The 25,207-nt window shown below is 44.0% G+C and overlaps 1 protein-coding gene across 6 annotated transcripts in view; it reads left to right on the plus strand.

The window, feature by feature from the left end:
• Positions 1-11,550: 11,550 nt before the first annotated feature.
• The window catches only part of trappc13 (trafficking protein particle complex subunit 13), a 119,098-nt gene continuing 105,441 nt past the window's right edge, over positions 11,551-25,207 (plus strand). For 5 of the 6 annotated variants that reach the window (XM_068034289.1, XM_068034245.1, XM_068034253.1 and 2 more), the window contains exon 1: positions 11,551-11,630. Coding sequence is in view for 4 of the 6 variants with exons in the window: in XM_068034245.1 (XP_067890346.1) it covers positions 11,585-11,630 (46 nt within the window). In the remaining 2 variants the exon portion in view is untranslated. Of the gene's footprint in view, positions 11,631-13,915; positions 13,987-25,207 lie in introns of all 6 variants that reach the window. The other variant, XM_068034280.1, reaches the window with a different exon arrangement.

Consider the following 25,207-nt stretch of genomic DNA (forward strand, 5'->3'; position numbering starts at 1 on the left):
GCTTCTCTTTCCATCTCACACCTCAGAAATCCCCCAAGGTTCTATTCTTTTCAGTGTCTAGTTTTCCATTTTGTTACATCTGTAAACATGAGTTCTGCTCCCACATGTATGCTGATGATACCCAGCACTACCTCTTGTAGCCCACTCCACTGTCTTTGTTCTGTCAGACTGTTTGTCAACATCCTGTCTTGGATGAGCTCTAGTCTCCCCCTGCTAAACATGGAATGCTCAAAGCCATCACGTTATCGACTGCCATAAACTCCATGCCTTCCTTACTGACATTATCCCCCTGAGGTGAAATTCGAATATTTGTAACTTCAGTGACCTGTTTGACCCCAAACTGAGCTTTTGACCCCATATCCTCTTCATTACAAAAGCTCCTTCCTACCATCTCTGTAACATAACCCACCTTTATCCCTACTTCAGCCCATGTGCTGCCCTTGCCATCTGCAGATTCAATGACTTCAGTGATTTACTGGCCAGCCTCCCATTCTCCACTCTCTGTAAACTTCTGCTCATCCAAAAACCAGCTATCCTATCTCACACAAAATTCTGCTCACCTATTAGTCCCATACCCATTGACCTACATTGATTTCGGGTCTCCTAATTCCTCAAATCTAAAATTCTCATTTATATTTGTATATCTCTTCATGGTTTCACCTATCCCTTTAATGGACAGTCATACAAACCCCTTACCCTCAGTCTGAATTGTCTGTTTCTTATACTTTGGTCTCTTGTGCATTCCCCTGCCCCATGTTTGGCCACACAATTTTTTTTTGTACAATCAATAAGGGTCACCAAACAAAAATCATCACAAGTAGCCCTGTTGTTATATTATCCCAAAATGATTTAGGATCTATATGGTCCATGCGCAGGTATACATGCATATCCGTAATACCACATCAAACACTACTGCACTACGGTCTGTGTGCATCATTGCATCATTCCACCACACATGTAGAGATGTGTAAAATATGAGTTGCAAATCCCAGTATCTTTGTGAAAAAGTGTGATTATTTCAGAGCACTGGGAAGCACAAGACATAAAATGGTGGCAGCAAGGTGTTAGTGAGTAGAACTCAAACCCTATGAGCGATGTAAAGACTGTATTTGATTGTGAGAAAAACAAGATGGCGGCAGCAATGAATGTGCAGTTTCAGCCCATGATGAATTGGGAGGCCGACGACATCGTGGAGGCACTCGAAAAGTTTAAACAAAGTACAAATTGACATTCAGTAGTTTTCTGAAAGGCACTAGTGAAAAGAAAAAGGTCAATTACATCCTTTTGTGGACAGGAGAGAAAGGATTAGATCTTTTCAAAGCTGGGAAATGAGTAAGGACAACAGTAAAAACTACACAAGATTTTTGAGAAATTCGGTACACATCTTCAGCCAAAGTCAAAGCATCGGATCCACAGTTATGAATTTTAGAGCTTGAGAAAGGAACCAGGTGAGCTTGTTGACTACTTCCTAAGAAGATTGAGAAATGTAACCAGCAAGTGTAAATTCAAGTACACAGATGAAAGGCTGGTAGATCAGCTCTTTTGGGGCTTTGCACATCCTGATGTACAAAAAGCTCTAATTGGAAAGGACAAGCTTACAATATTGCAGGCACATGAAGCCACAAGTAGACAGATGAAGACGCTGACTACCCAAATGGTTAGCTTTCAGTTAAGTCAAGGGAAAGGAAGCAGGGTTGATGCAGTGAAGCAGCAACAAAGGAATACACACCAGAGAGAAAGAAAGATGTGCAAGAGATGTGGCTGACTACAAGTTCACAGACAGAAAGAAATGTCCTGCATACGGATCAAATTACAGAGCTTGTGGAAAGCCCAATCGTTGGGAAAATATGTGCAGGATAAAGAAAGTGGATGGTAAAGGAATGACCAGAGGCAGAGCAACAGGGCAAATGAGAAATAAAAGAAACCAAGACATCTATACTCTGGAAGATGACGGGGAGTTTGAGGACACAGTAGAAACAGGAACCATAGACTGACATGAAATGTCTGGATGCGAAAGTTCCCAGAGAAAAGAAATTCGCACAACCACATGGATCAGGAAAAAGGTGAGAAGTAACCCCACAACCATAAACCTGAAGCTGAAGCTGATACTGGAGCACAGAGAAACATTATCCCACTCAGGCTATACCACAGGATCTTTCCTGAAAATTTGAAAGAGAATTATTACCCAAAGAAGATGCTCTGAAACCGAGCAACGTCATGCGAATAGTGTACAGTGGAACTGAGATTCAATAGCTGGGGATAACCCAAATCAGAGGGATGCACAAAGGAAAAGATGTTAACTATTTATTCTATGTCACTAACAGATGGTCCAGCTATCCTGGGGTTGAGCAGTTGCAAAGAGTTGCAGCTGATTTCAGTAAACCATGAGATGAAGGAGGCAGCAAGAAGCTTGAAGGTAGCACACTCATTGTAAAGTACCCTCCAATCAGAAGCAAGGAAGATAAAAGCAAAATACTGCAGATACTGGAAATCTGAAATAAAAACAAGAAATGCTGGAAATACTCAGTAGGTCTGGCAGCATCTGTGGAGAGAGAAGCAGAGTTAACGTTTCAGGTCAGTGACCCTTCATCAGAACTGGCAAATGTTAGAAATGTAATAGGTTTTAAGCAAATAAAGTTGGGGGGGGGGGGGGGCAAGAGATAACAAAAGGCAAGGTGTTAATAGGACAGAGGGTCACAGAGAATAACTGACCAGAAGGTCATGGAGCAAAGGCAAATGGTATGTTAATGGTGTGCTGAAAGACAAAGCATTGGTGCAGAGAGGGTGTTAATTGACAGAAAAATGAACAGCCCTGGCCCAAAGCACAAACATGAAAAAAAACAGTGGGTAGGCACATGGTAAAAAAATGAATGATGAAACAAACTAAACTAAAATAAACAAATGGTTAGCACCGCAGCCTCACAGCTCCAGTGACCCGGGTTCAATTCTGGGTACTGCCTGTGTGGAGTTTGCAAGTTCTCCCTGTGTCTGCGTGGGTTTCCTCCGGGTGCTCCGGTTTCCTCCCACATGCCAAAGACTTGCAGGTTGATAGGTAAATTGGCCATTATAAATTTCCCCTAGTATAGGTAGGTGGTAGGGAAATATAGGGACAGGTGGGGATGTGGTATGAGTATGGAACTAGTGTAGGATTAGTATAAATGGGTGGTTGATGGTTGGCACAGACTCGGTGGGCCGAAGGGCCTGTTTCAGTGCTGTATCTCTAAAAAAAAAACTAAAAATAAAAAGGACGATCTGGTCCAAATGTATCCAGAGTGTTTTGAGGACATGGTTGGATGCTTTGAAGATTTTGAATATCACATTACCATTGACCCAGAGAAGAAACCAGTGATTCATCCCCCTCATAAAATACCAAAAGAGCTAAAAGGAAAGCTTGAAGGAGAACTCAGAGATGGAAGAAAATAAAGTTATTGCCAGAGTCACAGAGACTACAGATTGGGTAAATTCCATTGTGGTGAGAGAGAAGCCAAATGGATGGCTTCTTTGCCTGGATCCTAAAGATCTTAATCAAGAGGAATCACTACCTTACTCCAACACTGGAAGTAATCACGCCAGCAAGCTTGATGCCAGAAATGGCTACTGGAACATGAAGAAGAATCTTTGCTGTTGACAACATTCAACACACCCTTTGGACAGCACAAATTCCCGCATCTACTATTAGTTTTAAAATGAGCCAGGAAATGTTCCAGCAAAAAATAGGCGAGACATACAGGGGATGCAAAGGAGCAATTGGCATAGCTGATGATATGCAGATCTATGGTGTAGATGAAAAAGACCATGATTACCACTACATGAAGCCATGGAGAGAACCAAGAAAGCTGGGATCAAGGGCGGCACAGTGGCGCAGTGGTTAGCACCGCAGCCTCACAGCTCCAGGGACCCGGGTTCGATTCCGGGTACTGCCTGTGTGGAGTTTGCAAGTTCTCCCTGTGTCTGCGTGGGTTTTCTCCGGGTGCTCCGGTTTCCTCCCACAAGCCAAAAGACTTGCAGGTTGATAGGTAAATTGGCCATTATAAATTGTCACTAGTATAGGTAGGTGGTAGGGACAGGTGGGGATGTTTGGTAGGAATATGGGATTAGTGTAGGATTAGTATAAATGGGTGGTTGATGTTCGGCACAGACTCGGTGGGCCGAAGGGCCTGTTTCAGTGCTGTATCTCTAAAAAGCTAAATGCAGACAAATGCATTGTAAAGGTGACGGAATGCCAGATCTTCGGAATGGTGTACACACCTGCGGGGGTCAAGCTGAGACTTGAAAAAGTCACAGCTATCTCTGAGATGAAAGCTCCGAGAGACAAGAAAGATCTGAGAAGTTTTCTCGGCTTAATCCAGTACATGAGCTCTTTCACATCTCACATGACAGAGCACACAGCAAACCTACAAGAGCTGATGAGAGAAGATGTGAGTACCAGTGGTCAGAGTCGCATGAGAGGAGTTTCAGTAAACTCAAAGAAGTAATGTGGCAGGAGACACTCTTCAGAGTGAAACCTGTCACTCTACAAGAAGGTGCTTCTACAAAAGGACTGGAGCAGTCCAGGTACAAGAAGGAAAGCCGATAACATTTGCATCCAAAGCTGTAACATCAGCTGAGATCAGATATGCCAACATAGAAAGAGAGCTTTTGGCAGTGGTGTATGGATGCGAGAAATTCCAGACATATCTCTATGGGAGAAAGTTCATAGTGGAGAATGATCATCGTCCACAAGAAAAATTGATGTAGATTACAGAGGTTACACTTGAGGCTTCAAAGTTACGATCTCACTCTGAAATACAAGCCAGAGAAATGGTGCTAGCAGATACCCTGTCGCTATATGAGAAGCACGAGATAAAAGATTTGGTGTAAAGATACATCATCTAGAGAATGTGCCGCCACCGAAATTGAGTCAAATCAGAGATGAGACCAGTAAAGATGAAGAATTACAGATGCTCTCTCAGCAAGCGATGTAGGGATGGGCAGATAAATTGAGGCAAACACAACCAGCAATCCAGCAGTATTGATCAATCAGAGATGACATTTCATTAGAAGACAGTGTTCTGCTGGTTAGATCCAGAATCAATTTACCCAAAACGATGCAGAGAGAACTTCTCCAAAAGATATATGAAGGCCACACGGGAATGGACAAGTGTAAGCTTAGTGCCAGATCAGCTGTGTACTGGATAGGCATCTACAAAGATATTGAAAAAATGGTATCCACATGCAGTGTATGCCAGAAGTACAGAAATACACAATCGAAAGAGGAGCTGATGGTTAGTGAGGTACTACCCATTCCATGGTATACTGTGGGAGATGACTTACGGGAACAACAAAGAATGGTAACTTATTGTAGCAGACGACTACTCAAAGTTCCCATTTATCAGAAAGGTAGAGATTTGAGAGCTACAATTGCCATAGTAGTACAAGTCCTGTTTGCTGAGCAAGGGATTCCAAAAAGGGTGATAGGTGATAATGAAACCCAGTTCATCTCCAGAGAGACTATGGAGTTTGCTGAACAGTATGGATTCAACATCGTAATCTCATCACCACAGTACCCAAGGGGATGCGGCTTTATAGAAAGACACGTCCAGACTATCAAGAGGACTCTCATAAAATGCTGAGACAAAGGAAGACACAAAATTTGCCTTATTGTCACTCTGAGCTACACCTCTCAAGACCGACATGAAATCGCCTGCAGAGCTACTGAATGGCAGAAAATACAAGACAACTCTGCCAAGCAGAATCACAGAATTGTTACAGCACAAAAGGAGGCCATTCGGCCCATTGTGTCTGCACCGGCTCTCTGAATGAGCAATTCACCTGGTGCCACTTCCCCGTCTTCTCCCCATAACCCTGCACATTCTTCCTTTTCAGATAACAGTCTAATTCCTTTTTGAATGCTTCAGTTGAACCTGCCTTCACCACACTTTCAGGCAGTGCATTCCAGACTTTAACCACTCACTGCATGAAAAAGTTTATCGTCATGCAGCTTTTGCTTCTTTTAACAATTACTTGACCGGGGGTCACAGTCTAAGGATAAGGGGTAAGCTATTTAGGAGATGAGGAGGGATTTCTTCACCCAGAGAGTGGTGAATCTGTGGAATTCTCTATCACAGAAAGCAGTTGAGACATTAAATATGTTCAAGAAAGAGTTAAATATAGTGCTTAGGGCTAAAGGGATCAAGGGATACAGGGATGATCAGCCATGATCGTATTGAATGGCGGTGCAGGCTCAAAGGGCCGAACAGCCTACTCCTGCACCTGTTTTTCTATGTTTCAATCTGTGCCCTCTCGTTCTCTGCCCTTTCACGAGTGGGAACAGTTTCTCCCTATCTACTCTGCCCAGGCCCCTCATAATTTTGAATGTCTCTATCAAATCTCCTCTCAGCCTGCTCCAAGGAAAACAGTCCCAACTTCTCCAATCTCTCTTCATATCTGAAGTTCCTCATCCCTGGAAAATCTCTTGTGAATCTTTTCTGCACCCTCTCTAATGCTTTCACATCCTTCCTAAAGTGTGTTGCAAGATACATCCTCCAAATGACCATGAGGAAGTAAGACAACAAATCACTAATGCCCAGGTAGAAGGAAGTCAGAACTTCAGCAAACATGCCAAATCATTGCCTGAGTTGTTAAGAGGGATATTGTGCATGTACTTTTTGGGATTTTCTTCTCCCTGCTGCTTTCACATGCGTTCAAATCCTCTGAAGAAGGAATTTTCCTCCACACAAGATCAGGGGGCAGGTTGTTCAACCTTGCCCGTCTAAGAGCGAAGTCCAAAGTACGGAAAGTCCTCATCAGAGAACTCCTCTTTGCTGACGATGCTGCTTTAACATCTCACACTGAAGAATGCCTGCAGAGTCTCATCGACAGGTTTGCGTCTGCCTGCAATGAATTTGGCCTAACCATCAGCCTCAAGAAAACGAACATCATGGGGCAGGATGTCAGAAATGCTCCATCCATCAATATTGGCGACCACGCTCTGGAAGTGGTTCAAGAGTTCACCTACCTAGGCTCAACTATCACCAGTAACCTGTCTCTAGATGCAGAAATCAACAAGCGCATGGGTAAGGCTTCCACTGCTATGTTCAGACTGGCCAAGAGAGTGTGGGAAAATGGCGCACTGACACGGAACACAAAAGTCCGAGTGTATCAGGCCTGTGTCCTCAGTACCTTGCTCTACGGCAGCGAGGCCTGGACAACGTATGCCAGCCAAGAGCGACGTCTCAATTCATTCCATCTTCGCTGCCTTCGGAGAATACTTGGCATCAGGTGGCAGGACTATATCTCCAACACAGAAGTCCTTGAAGCGGCCAACATCCCCAGCTTATACACACTACTGAGTCAGCGGCGCTTGAGATGGCTTGGCCATGTGAGCCGCATGGAAGATGGCAGGATCCCCAAAGACACATTGTACAGCGAGCTCGCCACTGGTATCAGACCCACCGGCCGTCCATGTCTCCGTTATAAAGACGTCTGCAAACGCGACATGAAATCGTGTGACATTGATCACAAGTCGTGGGAGTCAGTTGCCAGCATTCGCCAGAGCTGGCGGGCAGCCATAAAGACAGGGCTAAATTGTGGCGAGTCGAAGAGACTTAGTAGTTGGCAGGAAAAAAGACAGAGGCGCAAGGGGAGAGCCAACTGTGCAACAGCCCCAACAAACAAATTTCTCTGCAGCACCTGTGGAAGAGCCTGTCACTCCAGAATTGGCCTTTATAGTCACTCCAGGCGCTGCTTCACAAACCACTGACCACCTCCAGGCGCGTATCCATTGTCTCTCGAGATAAGGAGGCCCAAAAGAAGAAAGAAGAAAGAAAAAAGAACAGGACCCAATCCTGAAAACCTGGAACCCAGAAAAAGTCGTTGGTAAAGCTGAGACGCCAAGATCATACATCATCGAGAATGAAACCGGTAAGCAGATGAGAAGGAACAGACCATATTCAGCCTACACCAGAACTGATAAAGCAGAGAAGGTTATCAGCAACATCACCAACAAGTGGTGCAAAATTAGCAACATCACCAGCGAGTGACATAACATCACCCACATCAAGCACAACTTCTACACCAGGAGAAACACTGTTTGCTGTATCGAACCTTTTGCTGAGTCCATGAGGAAGAATGCGGGCATATGAGGGGTGACAATCCCAGGCAGCGGAGGCACTCAGGCAAAGACCTCCCTGTACATGGACAATGTCGCCATCTTCTGCTCGGATCCTCTGTCCATTCGCAGACTGATGAGCATCTGCAACCAGTTTGAACTGGCTTCGGGAGCCAAAGTCAACCATGGCAAGAGTGAGGCCATGTTCTTTGGGAACTGGGCCGACCGATCCTTTGTCCCCTTCACCGTCAGGTCAGACTACCTGAAGGTGCTGTGGATATGATTCGGTAGGGCTGGGGCATGTGCCAAAACTTGGAAAGAGCGAGTAGCCAGGGTACACCATAAGCTGAACATGTGGGAGCAGCGATCTCTCTCCATTGTGTTTAAGAACCTGGTCATCAGGTGCGAGGTACTCATGTTGTTGCTGTATGTGGCGCAGGTCTGGCCCATACCCCACTCCTGCACTGTGGCGGTCACCCGAGCCATTTACCGCTTTATCTGGAGATCCAAAATGGACCAGGTCCGGAGGGACACGATGTTCAAACCTCTGGATAAGGGCGGGAAAAATGTACCCAACGTCATCCTCATCCTGATGACCACCTTCATGTGCGGCTGCATCAAGCTGTGCATAGAGCCCCAGTATGCAAACACCAATTGTCACTACGTGCTGAGGTTCTGTCTGTCCCAGTGTTGCGAAGGATGGGCCTGGTCACATTGCCACGGAACGCTCCATCCAGTTGGACAGTGCCGTACCACCTATCCTTCGTGGGAACGTTTCTGTGGGAAAACACCTGTGACCACCAATCCATCAGGCAGTGGTATGCACGGAATGTCCTCAAGGCCTTACGGGAAAAGGAGATGGTGGATCCTGTCGGATGGTTCCCCAAGCAGACTGCCAAAGTCATTTGGTAGAATGCCTCATCACCAGAACTTTCAAACAAGCAGCAAGACATAGCTTGGCTGGTGGTGAGAAGGGCCATCCCTGTCAGATCCTTCCTGCATGCCCGGAGTCTCGCCCCCTCCGCACGCTGCCCTTGAGGTGGCTGCGGTGGGGAAGAGACAGTTGCCCACCTCCTTCTGGAATGTGTCTTTGCAAAGCAGGTGTGGAAAGAAATGCAGTGGTTTTTGTTGAGGTTCATCCCAAGCAGTTCTGTAACATAAGAGTATGTGTTCTACGGGCTGTTCCCAGGGACGCACACCAAGATAAACATCAACTGCTGCTGGAGGACCATCCATTTGGTGAAAGACGCTCTTTTGTCTGCCCGAAACTTGCTGGTCTTCCAGCGCAAAGAATTGTCCACGACCGAGTGTTGCAGACTGGCACATTCCAAGGTCCAGGACTCCGTGCTGAGGGACGCACTAAAGCTTGGGGCAGCCGCTGCAAAGGCTCAATGGGGAAAGATCACAGTGTAAGGTCCTCCCACCAAAGTGAACTGAGGGGCTGGACCCATGGGAAACCCCTCGGGCTGTATACACCAAATATGGTTTTGCTGTAAAATGTACATGGCAGATAAAATGGAATAGAAGGGTTGTGAGGCAACTCACTCCTGTATTGAAGAAAACTGATTTCCTTTGCACTTTTTGGAATGGCAACTTGGTGCTGTTTTGAACTGTTTTGTAATGTATTTTTTTACAGATTTTTATGAATAAAGTACATTTTGGAAAAAAAAACACAACACAGCCAGCACAGCGTGCTAACTCATCGCAGAAAGGGATGACGACAATCAAATCTAGGAAATGGAGGCACGACGTCTTATCACCAGAATGATATTGTGAATAATGCTTTGAAGGAAAATGAGCCATTGAAGAATATTAAAGTGTTCAGAATTATAAGTTTAATTTTTAAAAGTTGATTGTAAATTTTCTTTAGTAGCCAGAAAAAAATTACTGTTTGGAAAAATTATGCTGATAGGAAAAGACATTGCAATTTTTTTTAAAGAAAGAGGGATGTTCTATTGTTATATTATCCCGAAATGATTTCGGATCTATATTGTTCATGCATATGAAGACATGTGTATCCATGATACCACATCAATCACTACTGCACTAGCGACTGTGCACAAAACACAAATTGTATCATTCTGCCACAGTGTAGAGATGTGTAAAATATAGGAGATGCAAGCTCCAATATCTATGTTAAAAAGTGTAGTTAATTCGGAGCTCTGGGAACTGCAAGACATAACAGGCCCTTGTCCAGGGCACCACTAATATCAAACTGAATAAATGCCAAAAATAACCATCAAGCACCATCAAAACAGAAGGATACCTTACCAACCAAATTAGAATTTTTATTATTGATGACATCAAGTATTCTGATGGACACTGCAAGATCCCTCTCTGGGGCCACCCGGGCACAGACAAGACCATGAAAGAGAGGCAGACAACCACAGAGACACCCCTACACACTGCGGCATTCATGCCTTTAACACCGTGGCCTTTTGCTCTGGAATTCATTCTTGAAACCCCTCCCCCTCTCTCCTTTAAGTCCCTATTTGATTCTTTGACCTAATTTTAATTCACTCCTCCTAATCCTTAATTTCTTGGCTTGGAATCCATTTTACATTCCACCTCTGTGAAGCATGTTATTTTAAAGGCACTAGTTATAGTGATATAAGAAAAATATAATTTAGTGCAGTATTAGGGCGGCACAGTGGTTAGCACCGCAGCCTCACAGCTCCAGGGGACCCGGGTTCAATTCTGGGTACTGCTTGTGCGGAGTTTGCAAGTTCTCCCTGTGACTGTGTGGGTTTTTGCTGGGTGCTCTGGTTTCCTCCCACAGCCAAAGACTTGCAGGTGATAGGTAAATTGCCCATTGTAAATTGCCCCTAGTGTAGGTTGGTAGGGAATATGGGATTACTGTAGGGTTAGTATAAATGGGTGGTTGTTGGTCAGCACAGACTCGGTGGGCCGAAGGGCCTGTTTCTCTAAATAAATATGAATAATTTAAATTGATTTTGGTGGATAATAAGACTAGCTGATGCTTTGTGAATTTTATTTGTGTGGTGTTACTGCCATGATCTCACTGAAAATAACCAAAGTATTTGTGTCCTTTTAAAATCGTTGTTCGGGGCAAGTCTGTGCTGTTCTGATGAAAGGTCACTGACTTGAAACGTTAACTCTACTTCTCTCTCTACAGATGCTGCCAGACCTGCTGAGCATTTCCAGCACTTTCTGTTTTTATTTCTGTGCTCGGAAGGTGTGCTTTTCTACCGTCCATGGTACATGTAAAAAAAAGATTAAAATGAAGCAATTTACTTGCAGGAAATCCCTAATAAAACCTTTAAAAAAACTATTAAAAGCATCCATTAAAATAAAACTCGGGAGGAGAGTTGTGGTCCATTTATTTGCTCTCTTGATAACAGTCACGCCCGCGCGCTTGGAGCCGAGAGTAATTTGTGTTTCGAAATCGTTCGCACTGGCGGTTATTTTGCTTCATGTGGGGACCCGTAGGGCAGTCGGCGCATGCGGGTTGGATGCTACAGTTGAGCGGTGAAGATGGACGTGAATCAGCCCAAACAGGAGCACCTGCTCGCACTGAAAGGTAAGGAGTGGAGCTTGGCAGATAAGGCCTCTGGGTGTTGACTTGATTTCTTTCTGTTATAGTCAGCAGCTCTCCATGGATTTATTGGCGGCTGCGGTTAGCCCTGTTGTGCTTTTTTTTGTGTGTGATTCAACTCTGGGAGTGTAGGGTCTGTGAATTTACCTGTAAATGTTTGTTCTGTGCTTTTCCCATCGACTCCTGTTTCAGTGCTACTTTACAGCAAATCTGGCACTATGGGATTTACATAAGAAATAGGGACAGGAGTGGATATGGCCCTTTGAGCCTGCTCTGTCATTCAATACGATCATGGCTGATCTACCTCAACTCCACTTTCCCACCTGCTCCCCATATCCCTTGATTTTCTGAGAGACCAAAAATCTATCTTAGCCTTAAATATAGTCAATGATGAAGCATCTACAACCCACTGGGTTTGAGAATTCCAAAGTTCAGTCAGAGGGTTGCAAAAGAAATTTCTCCTCATTTTAATCCTAAATGATCGGCCCCTTAGTCTGAGGCTGTGTCCCTTTGTATTAGGTTCCCTAGCCTGTGGAAACAACCTCTTGGTGTCTACCCTGTCAAGTCCTTTCAGAATCTTGTATGTTTCAATGAGATCATCTCTCCTCCTAAACTCCAGAGTATTGGCCCAATTTACTCAGCCTGTCATCATAGGATAACCCTCTCATCCCAGGAACTAATCTAGTGAACCTTTGCTGTACTGCCTCCAATGTAACTATATTGTTATGACCAGGTGAGATAGGGGTTCCCCCTCAGCCTTTGCCTGGTCTAACTGTAACATGGTTTAATTTTTTAAAACACTGTTTTAGTTCCCCCTCAGTGAATCCTTGTTCACTGCTTTCCAATTGTGAGGCAAATAAATCAATTCAGACAGGTTTTATTAGATTTAAACAAGAAAGGTGGAAGTTTATTAATCTTAAACTCTAATTTGGGTAATGACTATGAATATGCAGCATGACCAGGCTAGCATGCAAATGTGATAAACACATGCAGATAGAGACAAAAATGTAGAAGGAATAAAGGGGAAAAGTTTGAGGCAATATCTGGTAGTAATTACAGTCCTTTGAGTTTGATGTTGAGCCTTTGGTTGCTGGTAAGTGATGCTGTTCGTTTGGGCCCAGTGCATGCTTTAACTTGTTTCGATGTAGGAGTCTTTTCTCTCTTGAGGTTTACGTGTCTTGAGTGGGTCCGGAGGCTTGTGAGAAAGCGAGAGAGAGCCAGCCAGGAGAGAAGCTCTCTTGTTCCAGGTTCATTTGCACTCTGCAGTCTGTCCAAACTGTGCGGTGTGTAGGTCAAACAAAGAAAACTTGGGCCAGCCAGTTAGTCACGTGACCAGCTGCTTTAACAAACTCCTGAGTTAGTGGATTCTATCATCTGAGCAGACCCTGGAATGCGAGCTTCCTTACACCTTCAATGTCTGGTGATCAAATCCATTTGGGTTAATTGGACCAGGGAATAGCTGCTTTGTCTCCACAAGCACTGTCTTTTAGTATGCAAATGTCTTCCAGCCAAGTGTCTGGGGATCTCTGTTTAAACAAGTCATTTCTTCACTCCAGCAAAGTTCAAAATTAGTGTTCATACGACAAAATTAATATGCCTCATTCTTGGCAGGTGGGGTCTTCATGACAATATCCTTCCTTTTAAATATGGAGAGCAAAACTGAACACAGTACTCCAGGTGTGGTCTCGCCAAATTCCTGTACAATTGTAGCAAAACTTCCTTATTCTTGTATTCCAATCCCTTGGCAGTAAATGTCAAAATGCTTTTTGCCTTACTAATTGTTTGCTGTAACTGCATGCTGACTTTGTGTTCCTTGCAGGAGTACACCCAAATCCCACTGAATGTCAACATTTGCAAGTTTCACTATCTTTAAAAATATTTTGCTTTTCTATTCTTACTACCAAAGTAAATAATCTTGCACTTTGCCACATTATACTCCATCAACTACTTGTTGCCCCACTCACTTAAACCTGTCGATATCTCTTTGCAGATTCTTTGTGTCCTTCTCACAGCTTCCATTCCCACCTAACTTTGTGTTGGATGCTGTAGTGTCCTTGGACCTCTGAAAACTGGGTTTGCATTCAGCCCAGGCTCCTGGTAACGTTATCAACCCAGTTCCCAGTAGATGGGGAAGGTATTGCTCAAATTTGATATATTGGTAATCTTTCTCTTGCAAGCCTCAACAGTGACTTGTTTGGCAATGGAAGATTCACACTGGTGGAGTAGCAGATAAAGTTTTTGCTGTAGCTAAGCTCTGTTCCCTTTTCCAGAACTGACAACACTCTCATTGATGAGCATAAGAAAGCACAAACTAAAAGGCATGAGGTTAACTTCACACAGTGTAAGTGAATTAATGATTTTGCTACTTCAGTGAAATTCAGCGAAGGTTAGAATGCATTGTTCACCAAACATAACAGTTAAAGCTGCTAATCTGTACCATTCAGTACCACACAAGGTAAATATTTTGTGTAATCAGTGAGCATTTAGATGGATCTCAGGTATACACTGAACTTACATAGGAACATGGATGCAGCATAGGGAAAGCTACAATTGGTGCCACTGCCCCTAAATTAGAGAATGAAGAGTTCTTGCTTCTGTGTGGATGTTGAAATAGGACTGGATAAAACTTGGTTGTGATGCCACCCATGGCTAAGCTGTCTGCCAACATTCATTGTAAAGAATTTCCATTTGGGGAAGGTACGATGGGGCATAATTTTTTGAACTGGAGTATACATTTCAGATTTCTGTCTGTTTAGGATTGGACATACCATGCTGTGAGCACACAATTTTCTTTTTCTAGTACATTTGTCATGGTAGACTAAACATTTTTGCAGTTATAGCACTGTTACTCATTGCATAGTTGGTACTTCTAGAGTTTAGGATGAGTCCCTGGAACTGTGCTGATTTGCAAGGGGTTCTTGGCCGTCGGGCTAGAGGGGAAATCCCTGTGCAGAACTGTTTGAAAGCCACTGTCATGGGGCTTCTGACAACTGAGGAACTAAACCCTTGCATGAATGAACAATGTGTGGAGAGGGAAGGAAAAATATATTTCCCTTCAGATTGAAATATCCAGAATTTGTGGATTTTTAAACAAAAACACTATGCTGGAAAGACAGCAAGTCTACCAGCACCAAAAGATAAAAGTTAACCTTTGTCTAAAGCTCTTCCTTTTCAAATGTTGATATAGTCTATTTAGAGCATTGACTGTTTTACCTAAATATTACTTTTTTAATAAGAGTTTGAATTAGTTGGTATTCTCTTAAATTCTCTCCTCCTGTACTGAGATATGAAGGCAACCGAGTGCTGGGATGTCCAAATGAAGAGGTTCAGTTATGTTTTAGAGATGCATTTAAGTACAAAACCATTAATCATGTGTATAATACTTGACAACTCCCTGTATGTCTTCCTGTAAATGGTTCCTCTCCACATCCGCTAGATTGATATGCCAGTACAGTATTGAAGGATACTGCATTGTCAGATTTGTTTGCCTAGGAAATTTAAATAAAGGTTCTGTTGTGGTGGTTTGGGTGGATGTTAAATATTCCATATTACAACTCTTATAAAATGTAGAGTTCCTGTGATCTCCTATACAACAATTCTTTCTCAACAAAAACAGAATAAACAATATGTAACTGACATGTTGGCCTAGGTAACAGTTACTGCATTTCAAAGCAATACATCGTAAGGAAGCTTTCAAGATATTTCTGAGCCATGATTTCTACTATTTTTATTTTCACTAATCACAATTTGCTCATGTTATCAGCCCAGTGCCCTTGAAGGACATAAATTGTCACATGGTTGTTCATCATAAAGACTCAGTATAAAACTTGGATAATCTAATGAGTTAAGGATGAAGATCACTCTGCTTAATTTGAATTAGTACATATAGGATGTGGAGGTGGTACTTTGAGGTGGTGCGATTGCTAATTAGGCTATCAGTGGGGATAAAATTCTTGTTTACACTCTGAAGAGAATATTTGCTTGAATCTTAGGGGGGGGGGGGGAAGAAACATCCAGCAGTGCAATTACAGATCTTGATGTTTCAAATTTGTATCTTGGGGAGAGTATTTTGAATTGCATAGTATTTAGAAGTGGTATTTGTGGAGGGAATAACTTGAGGTTATGAGTTATAAGTATCACACAAGTAAAGTGCATAGAATTAAAGCACATTGGTTTAAGTCTATTTGTTCTCCTTCATATATTGCTAACACAACTGCCTGGTAACTGCATAGTGACATAATGCATGAAGATGGAGTATATGTTGCTGAGGACTGCCTTGTAATTTGTGTAGTAGGAAGTGTTGAACAGCTATTTTAGTGAACCTAATCATTTAAAATTTCATTGAGTAATTGTACTTCCACCAATTGTTAGGCAAATCAGCACAGATTAGTTAAAGTGTACATCCACTTGTACCTGTATGTTTAAAGGGGAAACAAGTCTTTTAAAGTCTCCCAACTACCACTTCATCTTCAGCCTCCTTTTTTCTCTTAAGTTCTTGAATGTAGTGTTGCCTCTCTAATTCATATCCTTTTCTTTTGCAATACTTCCTGTACAAAACCCTCCAAGTCCTACTCTTGCCATTCTAACTGCATTTCAATAGCCCTAGCTAGTTCTGAATGGGATCCTTTTTGAGCATGGTACATTATCACTCTCAGTTCTTTCTGCAGCACTCAATGGTGTTCTTCCAAAGTCTCCTGCCATCATCGAGCTTTGTAACTACCCTTCCATGACTCCAACCTATGTATCTGAATATAGCCATTGCATTTCCCATGAATGACTTCGCTCCTCTGCACTGTCACACCTGGGGTCTCCAAAGATCTTCCTTGCCCTCCTCCTTGAATAACGTGCTGCTGAGTGGTGACATTGTTGGCAGGGAAAGGAGTTGTATGTATGCTGATGATACCCAGTTGCATCTCTCCACCGCTGCCTCTCAATCCTTTCACTACCATTGTGCTGTGACACTACTTGTCTTGCATCATAGAATTGTAGAAATTTAGAGCACAGAAGGAGGCTATTCGGCCCATTCTCTGTGCCGGCTGTGTAAATTTGTAAATGTCCAATCGCGGAATCACATCTAATTTTGGATGCTGTGTTTTGAGTTTTGCGAGCACGGGCTGGTTGGGTATGGCCTGCACCTTGCCCGGTGCGAACAGCGGAAGGGACATGTTTGATACAATCCACTGGTCTTTGGGACGTACGGCCTATATACCTAGCATCACACTGGCATTGAAATTCATATTTCACATTACTCATTTGTGTGATAGGCAGGGCATCTTTTTGGCTTGACGGCAGCTTACTGTTAGTGGCGATCACCACATGTGTTGCTACTGCATAGTAGCAGCGTGAAACAGCTAGCTTCACCTGTTGCTCAAAGTTTTGAGGTACAGGGTAGTTTGCGGTGGACTGGGCACTTTTCAGGGTGGAAAATGACTGCCTTAGGTCTGTTCATAAGTTTGAGCGATATACAGCGAGAAATTATCTGATCAAGGTAGCCATTGTCATGAAAGATGTTTTTGATCCACTCTATTTCAGCATCCAGCTTGCATGGTGAGCAAATAGCTTGGGCCCTATTTACGAGGTTGCCAATAAGGCCAATCTTATAGCGCGTGGAACTATAAGGGATGGGCTTCAGCCTGTGCTCAAATTCACCTTTGAAATGGAGCAGTCAAATGAGCTCCCTTTCCTTGACGTACCCCCCCAGTTGAGAAATCTGCTAAGGGTTTCTCTACCACGGTCTACCGCAAGCCTATCTTCGCTGGTCATTACGTGTGTTAGGATTCTTAGCGCGTGGAATGATATCAGATTGGCTTTAGATTTTTCAGAAAGCTTTTGATAAGGTCCCACACAAGAGGTTTATAAACAAAATTAGAACACATGGGATTGGGGGGAATATACTGGCATGGATTGAGAACTTGTTATGGACAGAAAACAGCGAGTAGGAGTAAATGGGTCATTTTCACGTAGGCTGTGATTAGTGGGATACCGCCAAGATTAGTGCTTGCGCCCCAGCTGTTCACAGTCTACATCAATGATTTGGATGTGAGGATTAAATGTAATATTTCCAAGTTTGCAGATCCCACACAACTAAGTGGAAGTGTGAGTTGTGAGGAAGATGCAAAGACGCTTCAAGGGGATTTGGAGAGGCTGAGCGAGTGGGCAAAAATTTGGCAGATGGAATACAATGTGGAGAAATGTGAGGTTATCCACTTCAGGAAAAACAGAAATGCAGAGTATTTCTTAAATGGTGAGAGGCTGGCAAGTGTTGAACTTCAAAGGGACTTGAGTGTTCTGGTTCATGAATCACTGAAAGCTAACATGTAGGTTCAGCAAGCAATTAAGAAGGCAAATGGTATGTTGGCCTTTATTACAAGAGGATTTGAGTATAGGAGTAAAGATGTCTTACTGCAGTTATGTAGAGCCTTGGTGAGACTGCACCTGGAGTATTGTGTGCAGTTTTGGTCTCCTTACCTAAGGAAAGATACACTATAGAGTCATAGAGAGATACAGCACCGAAACAGGCCCTTTGGCCCACCGAGTCTGCGCCAACCATCAACCACCCATTTATACTAATCCTACATTAATCCCATTTTCCTTCTCGCATCCCCACTTTTCCCTCAATTCTCCTACCACCTACCTACACTAAGGTAAATTGGCCATTGTAAGAATTACCCCATCAACCCACAAGTCTTTGGCATGTGGGAGGAAACCGGAGCACCCGGAAGAAACCCACGCGGTCACAGGAAGAACTTGCAAACTCCGCATAGGCAGTACCCAGAACCGAACCCAGGTCGCTGGAGCTGTGAGGCTGCGGTGCTAGCCACTGCGCTGCCATAGCGGGAGTGCAACGAAGGTTCACCAAAATTCCTGGGATGGAATTGTCCTATGAGGAAAGACTAAATAGACTGGGCCGTTATTCTCTGGAGTTCAACCGTTGATTCTGTTCAAGACTGAGATCGATAGATTTCTATATATTTAAAAACATCAAAGAATACGGCGATAGTGTAGGAAAATGGTGTTGAAGTAGAAGATCAGCCATGAGCTCACTGAATAGCAGAGCAGGCTCGAAGAGCTGAATGGCCGACTCCTCCTATTTCTTATGTTCTTACTGTTTCCTACTTTGTAGCTACTGGCAGGGAGCCTATAAACTACTCCCACCAGTGACGACTTTTCTTTGTTATTTCTTATCCCCACCCAACTGATTCTACTTCTTGATCTTCTGAACCAAGATCCTTTCTCATATTGTACTGATCGCATCCTTTATTAACAGAGCTACCCCACTTCCTTTTCCTTTCCTCCTGTTCTTCTGAAATGAATGTTCAGGTTCCAGCCTTGGTCACCTTGGAACCATGTCTCTGTAATGGCTAGCATATCATACCCATTTACTTTTATTTGTGCTCTCAATTCATCCATCTTGTTTTGAATGCTGCGTGCATTCAGATAAAGAGCCTTTTAATTCAGTCTTTTTCCCATTTTTGCCGACTCTGACCTTATCTGCTGCTGCATTGTTATGTTTGTACGCTCTGACCCTTCCTGTCACATTCTGGTTCTCATTGCCCATATCATTAATCTGCACTATTTCCTTGTCCTTTCTCTTTAACTTTACAAATCTCCCCTCACATTAACCTGGCCCCCCACTATTTAGTTTAAAGCCCTCTCTACTGCTCTAGTTATACGATTCGCCAGGGCACTGCTCCCAGCACGGTTCAGGTGAAGTTTGTCCCAACAGTACAGCTCCCTCTTCCTCAGTACTGGTGCCAGTGTCCCATGAATTGAAACCCACGCATTCAACTCTCATCATATTTACCCTGTGCCAATTTGCTTGTGGCGTAGGTAGTAATCCAGCGATTACCTTTGTGGTCATGCTTCTTAGTTTAGCCCCTAGCTGCTCATACTCCTTCAACAGACCCTCTTTCTTAGTCCTACTTATGTCGTTGATATCCATGTGGACCACGACAACTGGATCCTTCCCCTCCTACTCCAAGTTCCTGTCCAACCCTGAGAAGATGTCCTTAACCCTGGCACCAGGCAGGCAACACAGCCTTCGGATTCACGCTCTCAGCTGCAGAGAACTGTATCTATCCCCCTAACTATACTGTCCCTTACTACAACTACGTTCCTTTTTACCCCCCCCCACTTGAATGGCCCTCTGCACCATGGTCAGTTTGCTCATCCTCCCTGCAGCCCCTGCCTTCGTCCACACATGCTGCAAGAACATCAAACCTTTTGGAAAATTGCAAAGGCTAAGGCTCCTTTTGGATCCCCATAACTGTCTGTCTCGCAGTCGCATGTTCCTGTCACTCAGGACAGATCAACTCTGAAGTACCTAGCCAAAGGGGTGTGACTGCCTCTTGGAACAAAGTGTCCAGATAACTTTCCCACTCCCTGATTCATGACTGTGTCCAAAGCTCAGACTCTAGCTCATCATCTCTGAGCTGAAGTCTTTAAACTGCAGCCACTTCCTGCAGATGTTGTCGCTGTGGATCTCACTGGTGTCCACCAGCTTCCACTTCTTCCAGCTGCAACATATCACCTTTCCTGGCTTCTTTACTGTGTTTTATTTATCAAATTGGGTTTAGAAATATCACCTTTTATGTGCCACCTTATTGAATGCCTTTTGCAGATTCAAATACACTACATCTACAGGTTTTCCTTTATCTACCCTGCTGGTCACATCCTGTAAACACTAAATTTGTCAAACAGGATTTCCCTTTTATAAAAAGCATGTTGATTCTGCTTGATTGTATTATCATTTTCTAAATGTCTTGCTGCTACTTCCTTAAGAATGGATTCCAGCATTTTCCCAATGACAGTTGTTAGGCTAACTAGCCTATAATTTCCTGCTTTCTATCTCCGTCCTTTCTTGAATAGAGGTGCTAAATTAGCAGTTTTCCAATCTGGTGGGACCTTTCCATGAATTAGGGAACTTTGGAAGATTACGACCAATGTAAAGTAAACTATCACTTTACTTCACTTCTTTTAAGAACCTAGGATGCAGGCTATTGGGTCCAGGGGACTTGTCAGCCTTTTGTCTCATTAATTTGCCTATACTTCTCTCGTGATTTAAGTTCCTCCTTCCCTTTTGTCTCCTGATTTTCTATATTCTTAGGTTGCTTTTAGTGTCTTCGATTATCTTGCATGTTATCAGATACAAAATATTTGTTGAACGACTGCCATTTTCTTGTTTCCCATTGTTAACTCCCCAGTGTCATCCTGTAAGGGATGAATGTTTACTTCAGCTACTCTCTTCCTTTTTATATATTTCTAGAAGCTCTTGCTGTCTTTTTATCTTTCTAGTTCGTTTACTCTGAATCTATTTTCTCCCTCTTTTTGTCATCCTGTGCTAGTTTCTAAAATTTTCCCAATCTTGCATACGAACAAGAAGCAGTACAAATAAGGAGCAGGAGTAGGCCACTTGGCCCCTCGAGCCTGCTCCGCCATTCAATAAGTTCATGGCTGAACTGATTACTCCACATTCCTGCCTACTCCTGATAACCTTTCACCCCCTTGCTTATCAAGAATCTGTCTGCCTCTGCCTTAAAAATATTCAGTCTCTGCTTCCATCGCGTTTTGAGGTAGAGAGTTTCAAAGACTCACTACCCTCCTGAGAAAAAAATTCTCCTCATCTGTCTTAAATGGGCGACCCCTTATTTTTAAACAGACCCCTAGTTCTAGATTCTTCCACAATGTGAAACATCCTTTCCACATCCACCCTGTCAAGACCCCTCAGGATCTTATATGTTTCAATCAAGTCACCTCTTACTCTTCTAAATTCCAGCAGATACAAGCCTAGCCTGTCCAATCTTTCCTCATAAGACAACTCACCCATTCCAGGTATTATGACTCTATGACTCTATTAGTCTAGTAAACCTTCTCTGAAGTGCTTCCAACACATTTACATCCTTCCTTAAATAAGGAGACCAATCTTCTGGCCTACCACTAATCTTTGCAACATTGTATGCCTTTTCTTTCAATTTAATGACGTTCTTAACTTCCTTACTTAGCCACGGATGGTTCATCTTTCTTGTTGGGTCTTTTTCTTAATTTCAACAGAGATATATTTCATTATGAAATACCTCCTTAAATGTCTGCCACTACTTATTTACCAACTTAGCTTTTAATTTTTAAATTTTTTTTTATATATTTAGAGATACAGCACTGAAACAGGCCCTTCGGCCAACCAAGTCTGTGCCAACCATCAACCACCCATTTATACTAATCCTACACTAATCCCATATTCCTCCCACATCCCCACCTGTCCCTATAGTCCCCTACCACCTACCTATACTAGGGGCAATTTATAATGGCCAATTTACCTATCAACCTGCAAGTTTTTGGCTCTGGGAGGAAACCGGAGCACCCGGCGAAAACCCACGCAGACACAGGGAGAACTTGCAAACTCCACACAGGCAGTACCCAGAATTGAACATGGGTCGCTGGAGCTGTGAGGCTGCGGTGCTCGCCACTGTGCCGCCCATCTATTTTCGCTGGAGCTGTGAGGCTGCGGTGCTAACCACTGCGCCACTGTGCCGCTAATCTATTTTCCCAGTCCACTTCAGCCAACTCTGTCTTCATACCCTTGTAATTGACTTTCTTTAAGTTTCAGACACTTGTTTCAGACCCAAATTTGTCCCTGAAACTGAATGTGAAATTTATCATGTTATGATCACTCTTCCCTGGAGGATCCTTCACTATGAGGTCATTATTCCTGTCTGATTACACATTATCTGATCTAAAATAGCCTGCTGTCTTGTTGGTTCTGCAACATACTGTTACAAGAAACTGTCCTGAACAAATTCTGTGGGCTCGTCCTCGAGGCTACCTTTGCTGATTCGATTTGTCCACCCTCCATAAACCTGTTGACCCAAAACTCTGCTGCACATATTATAGCTTCCGTAAAGTCCCATTCACTCATCACCCCAGTGCTTATTGACCTATATTGGTTCCTGGTTTGGCAGTGCCTCAGTTTTGAAATTCTCGTCCTTGTTTTCAAATCCTTTCATGGCCTCGCCCTCTTCCATAACCCTGTAATCCTGTCCAAACCTCCAAGATATTTGTGCTGTTCCGAATCTGAATTCTTAAGGATCCCCTGTTTTAATTGCTCCACCATTGGTGCCTATTTTTTCTTTGATTCGTTTGTGGGATGTGGGTGTCGCTGGCTAGGCCAGCATTTATTACCCATCCATAATTGCCCTTGAGAAGGTGGTGGTGAGCTGCTGCCTTCAACCGCTCCATGTGGGGTCGGTACACCCACAGTACTGTTGGGAAGGGAGTGCCAGTATTTTGACCGAGCGACAGCGAAGGAAGAGCGATTATAGTTCCAAGTCAGTATGGTGTGTGGCTTGGAGGGGAACTTGCAGGTGGTGGTGTTCCCATGCATCTGCTGCTCTTGTCCTTCTAGGTGATAGAGGTCGTGGGTTTGGAAGGTGCTATCGCAGGAGCCTTGATGTGTTGCTGCAGTGCATCTTGTAGATGGTACACACTGCTGCCACTGTGCATCGGTGGTGGAGGGAGTGAATTTTTCTGGATGGGGTGCCAATCAAGTGGGCTGATTTGTCCTGGATGGTGTTGAGTTTCTTGAGTGATGGAGCTGCACCCATCCAGTCAAGTGGAGAGTATTCAATCGCACTCCTGACTTGTAGATGGTGGACAGGCTTTGGGGAGTCAGGAGGTGAGTTACTCACTGCAGGATTTCTAGCCTCTGACCTGCTCTTGTAGCTATGGTATTTATATGGCTGGTCCAGTTTAGTTTCTGGCCAATGTTAACCCCCAGGATGTTGACAGGGGATTCAACGATCATAATGCCATTGAATGTCAAAGGGAGATGGTTAGATTCTCTCTTGTTGGAGTTGGGCATTGCCTGGCACCTGTGTGGCGCGCATGTTACTTGTCACTTAGCAGCCCAAGCCTGGATATTATCCAGGTCTTGCTGCATTTCTACACAGACTGCTTCAGTATCTGAGGAGTCGCGAATGGTGCTGAACATGGTGTAATCATCAACGAACATTCCCAGTTCTGACCTTATGATTGAAAGAAGGTCATTGATGAAGCAGCCGAAGATGGTTGGGCCTAGGACGCTATCTTGAGGAACCCCTGCAGTGATGTTCTGGAGTTGAGATGATTGACCTCCAACAACCACAACCTTCTTGCGTTATGCTAGGTATAACTCCAACCAGCAGAGAGTTTTCTCCCTGATTCTCATTGACTCCAGTTTTGCTAGGTTTCCTTGATGCCATACTTGGTCAAATGCTGCCTTGATGTCAAGGGCAGTCACTCTTGCCTTCCAGGAGCGGAGACGAACGGACCTGAGGGGAGAACACCGAGAGAGGACCAGATAAATACAGCCTGAGGATCGTGACCTAGACACTTACCTTCAGGAGTGGAGTCCAGGCATGCCGAAGGTTTGAAAAAAAGAAACAGGTCAACAGTGACATAACAGGAAAGCTGCAAGGTGATTGGTTGGTGAGTAACTGCTATTCAGGAATAACTAAATAGCTGGGTAAGTAACTAAAAGTAAAGACAAAGGTCCACAATTATATAGTAGGGAGTGCTTTTTTTTTTAGGGAATCGAAGTCCCTAGTGTAAATAATCTAAGTTTTGAGTAAGTTTAAGGGAGTAAATTAAGGGTAAGTCCTGGCAGGGCAGCTCGGCAGCATTGGAGTGCTCCTCCTGTGCAATGTGGGAAGTCAGGAACACTTCCAGTGTCCAGGGCGAACACATGTGCAGTAAGTGTCTCCAGCTGCAGCTACTCGAAATCTGCATTTCAGATCTGGGGCGGCAGCTGGAGAAACTGTGGAGTGTCTGCAAGGCTAAGATCATCATGGATAGCAAGTACAGGGAGGTGGTCACACCGCAGGTGAAGACTGCTCAGGCAGAAAGGGAATGGGTGATCGCCAGGCAGAGTAGAAGAACTAGGCAGGTAGTGCAGGAGTCCCCTGGGTCCATCTCCCTCTCTAACAAATTTTCCACATTGGATACAGTTGGGGAAGATAGCTTCTTGGGAATGCAGCAAGAGCCAAGTCTTTGGCACCACGGGTGGCTCAGCTGCACAGAGTGGGAGAGCTATAGTGATAGGGGATTCTTTCGTAAGGGGTACAGATTGGCGTTTCTGTGGCCGCAACTTGACTCCAGGATGGTATGTTGCCTCCCTGGTGCTAGGGTCAAGGATGTCACGGAGTGGCTGCAGGACATTCTGAAGGGGGAGGGTGAACAGTCAGAGGTCGTGGTACACATTGGTACCAACGACATTGGTAGAAAGAGGGATGAGGTCCTGCAACAAGAATTTAGGGAGCTAGTTAGCAGGTTAAAAAGCAGGACCTTAAAGGTTGTAATCTTTGGATTACTCCTGGTGCCATGTGCTAGTGAGTATAGGAATGGGAGGATACAGCAGCTGAATGCGTGGCTGAAAAGATGGTGCAGGAGGGAGGGCTTTAGTTTCCTAGATCACTGGGTCTGTTTCTGGCGAAGGTGGGACCTGTACACGTTGGACGGGTTGCAGCTGAACCAGAACGGGACCAACATCCTTGCTGGGAGGTTTGCTAGTGCTGTTGGGGGGGGGGGGGGTT

The sequence above is a fragment of the Heterodontus francisci genome, chromosome 1, assembly GCF_036365525.1.
Source record: "Heterodontus francisci isolate sHetFra1 chromosome 1, sHetFra1.hap1, whole genome shotgun sequence".
Classification (NCBI taxonomy): Eukaryota; Metazoa; Chordata; class Chondrichthyes; order Heterodontiformes; family Heterodontidae; genus Heterodontus; species Heterodontus francisci.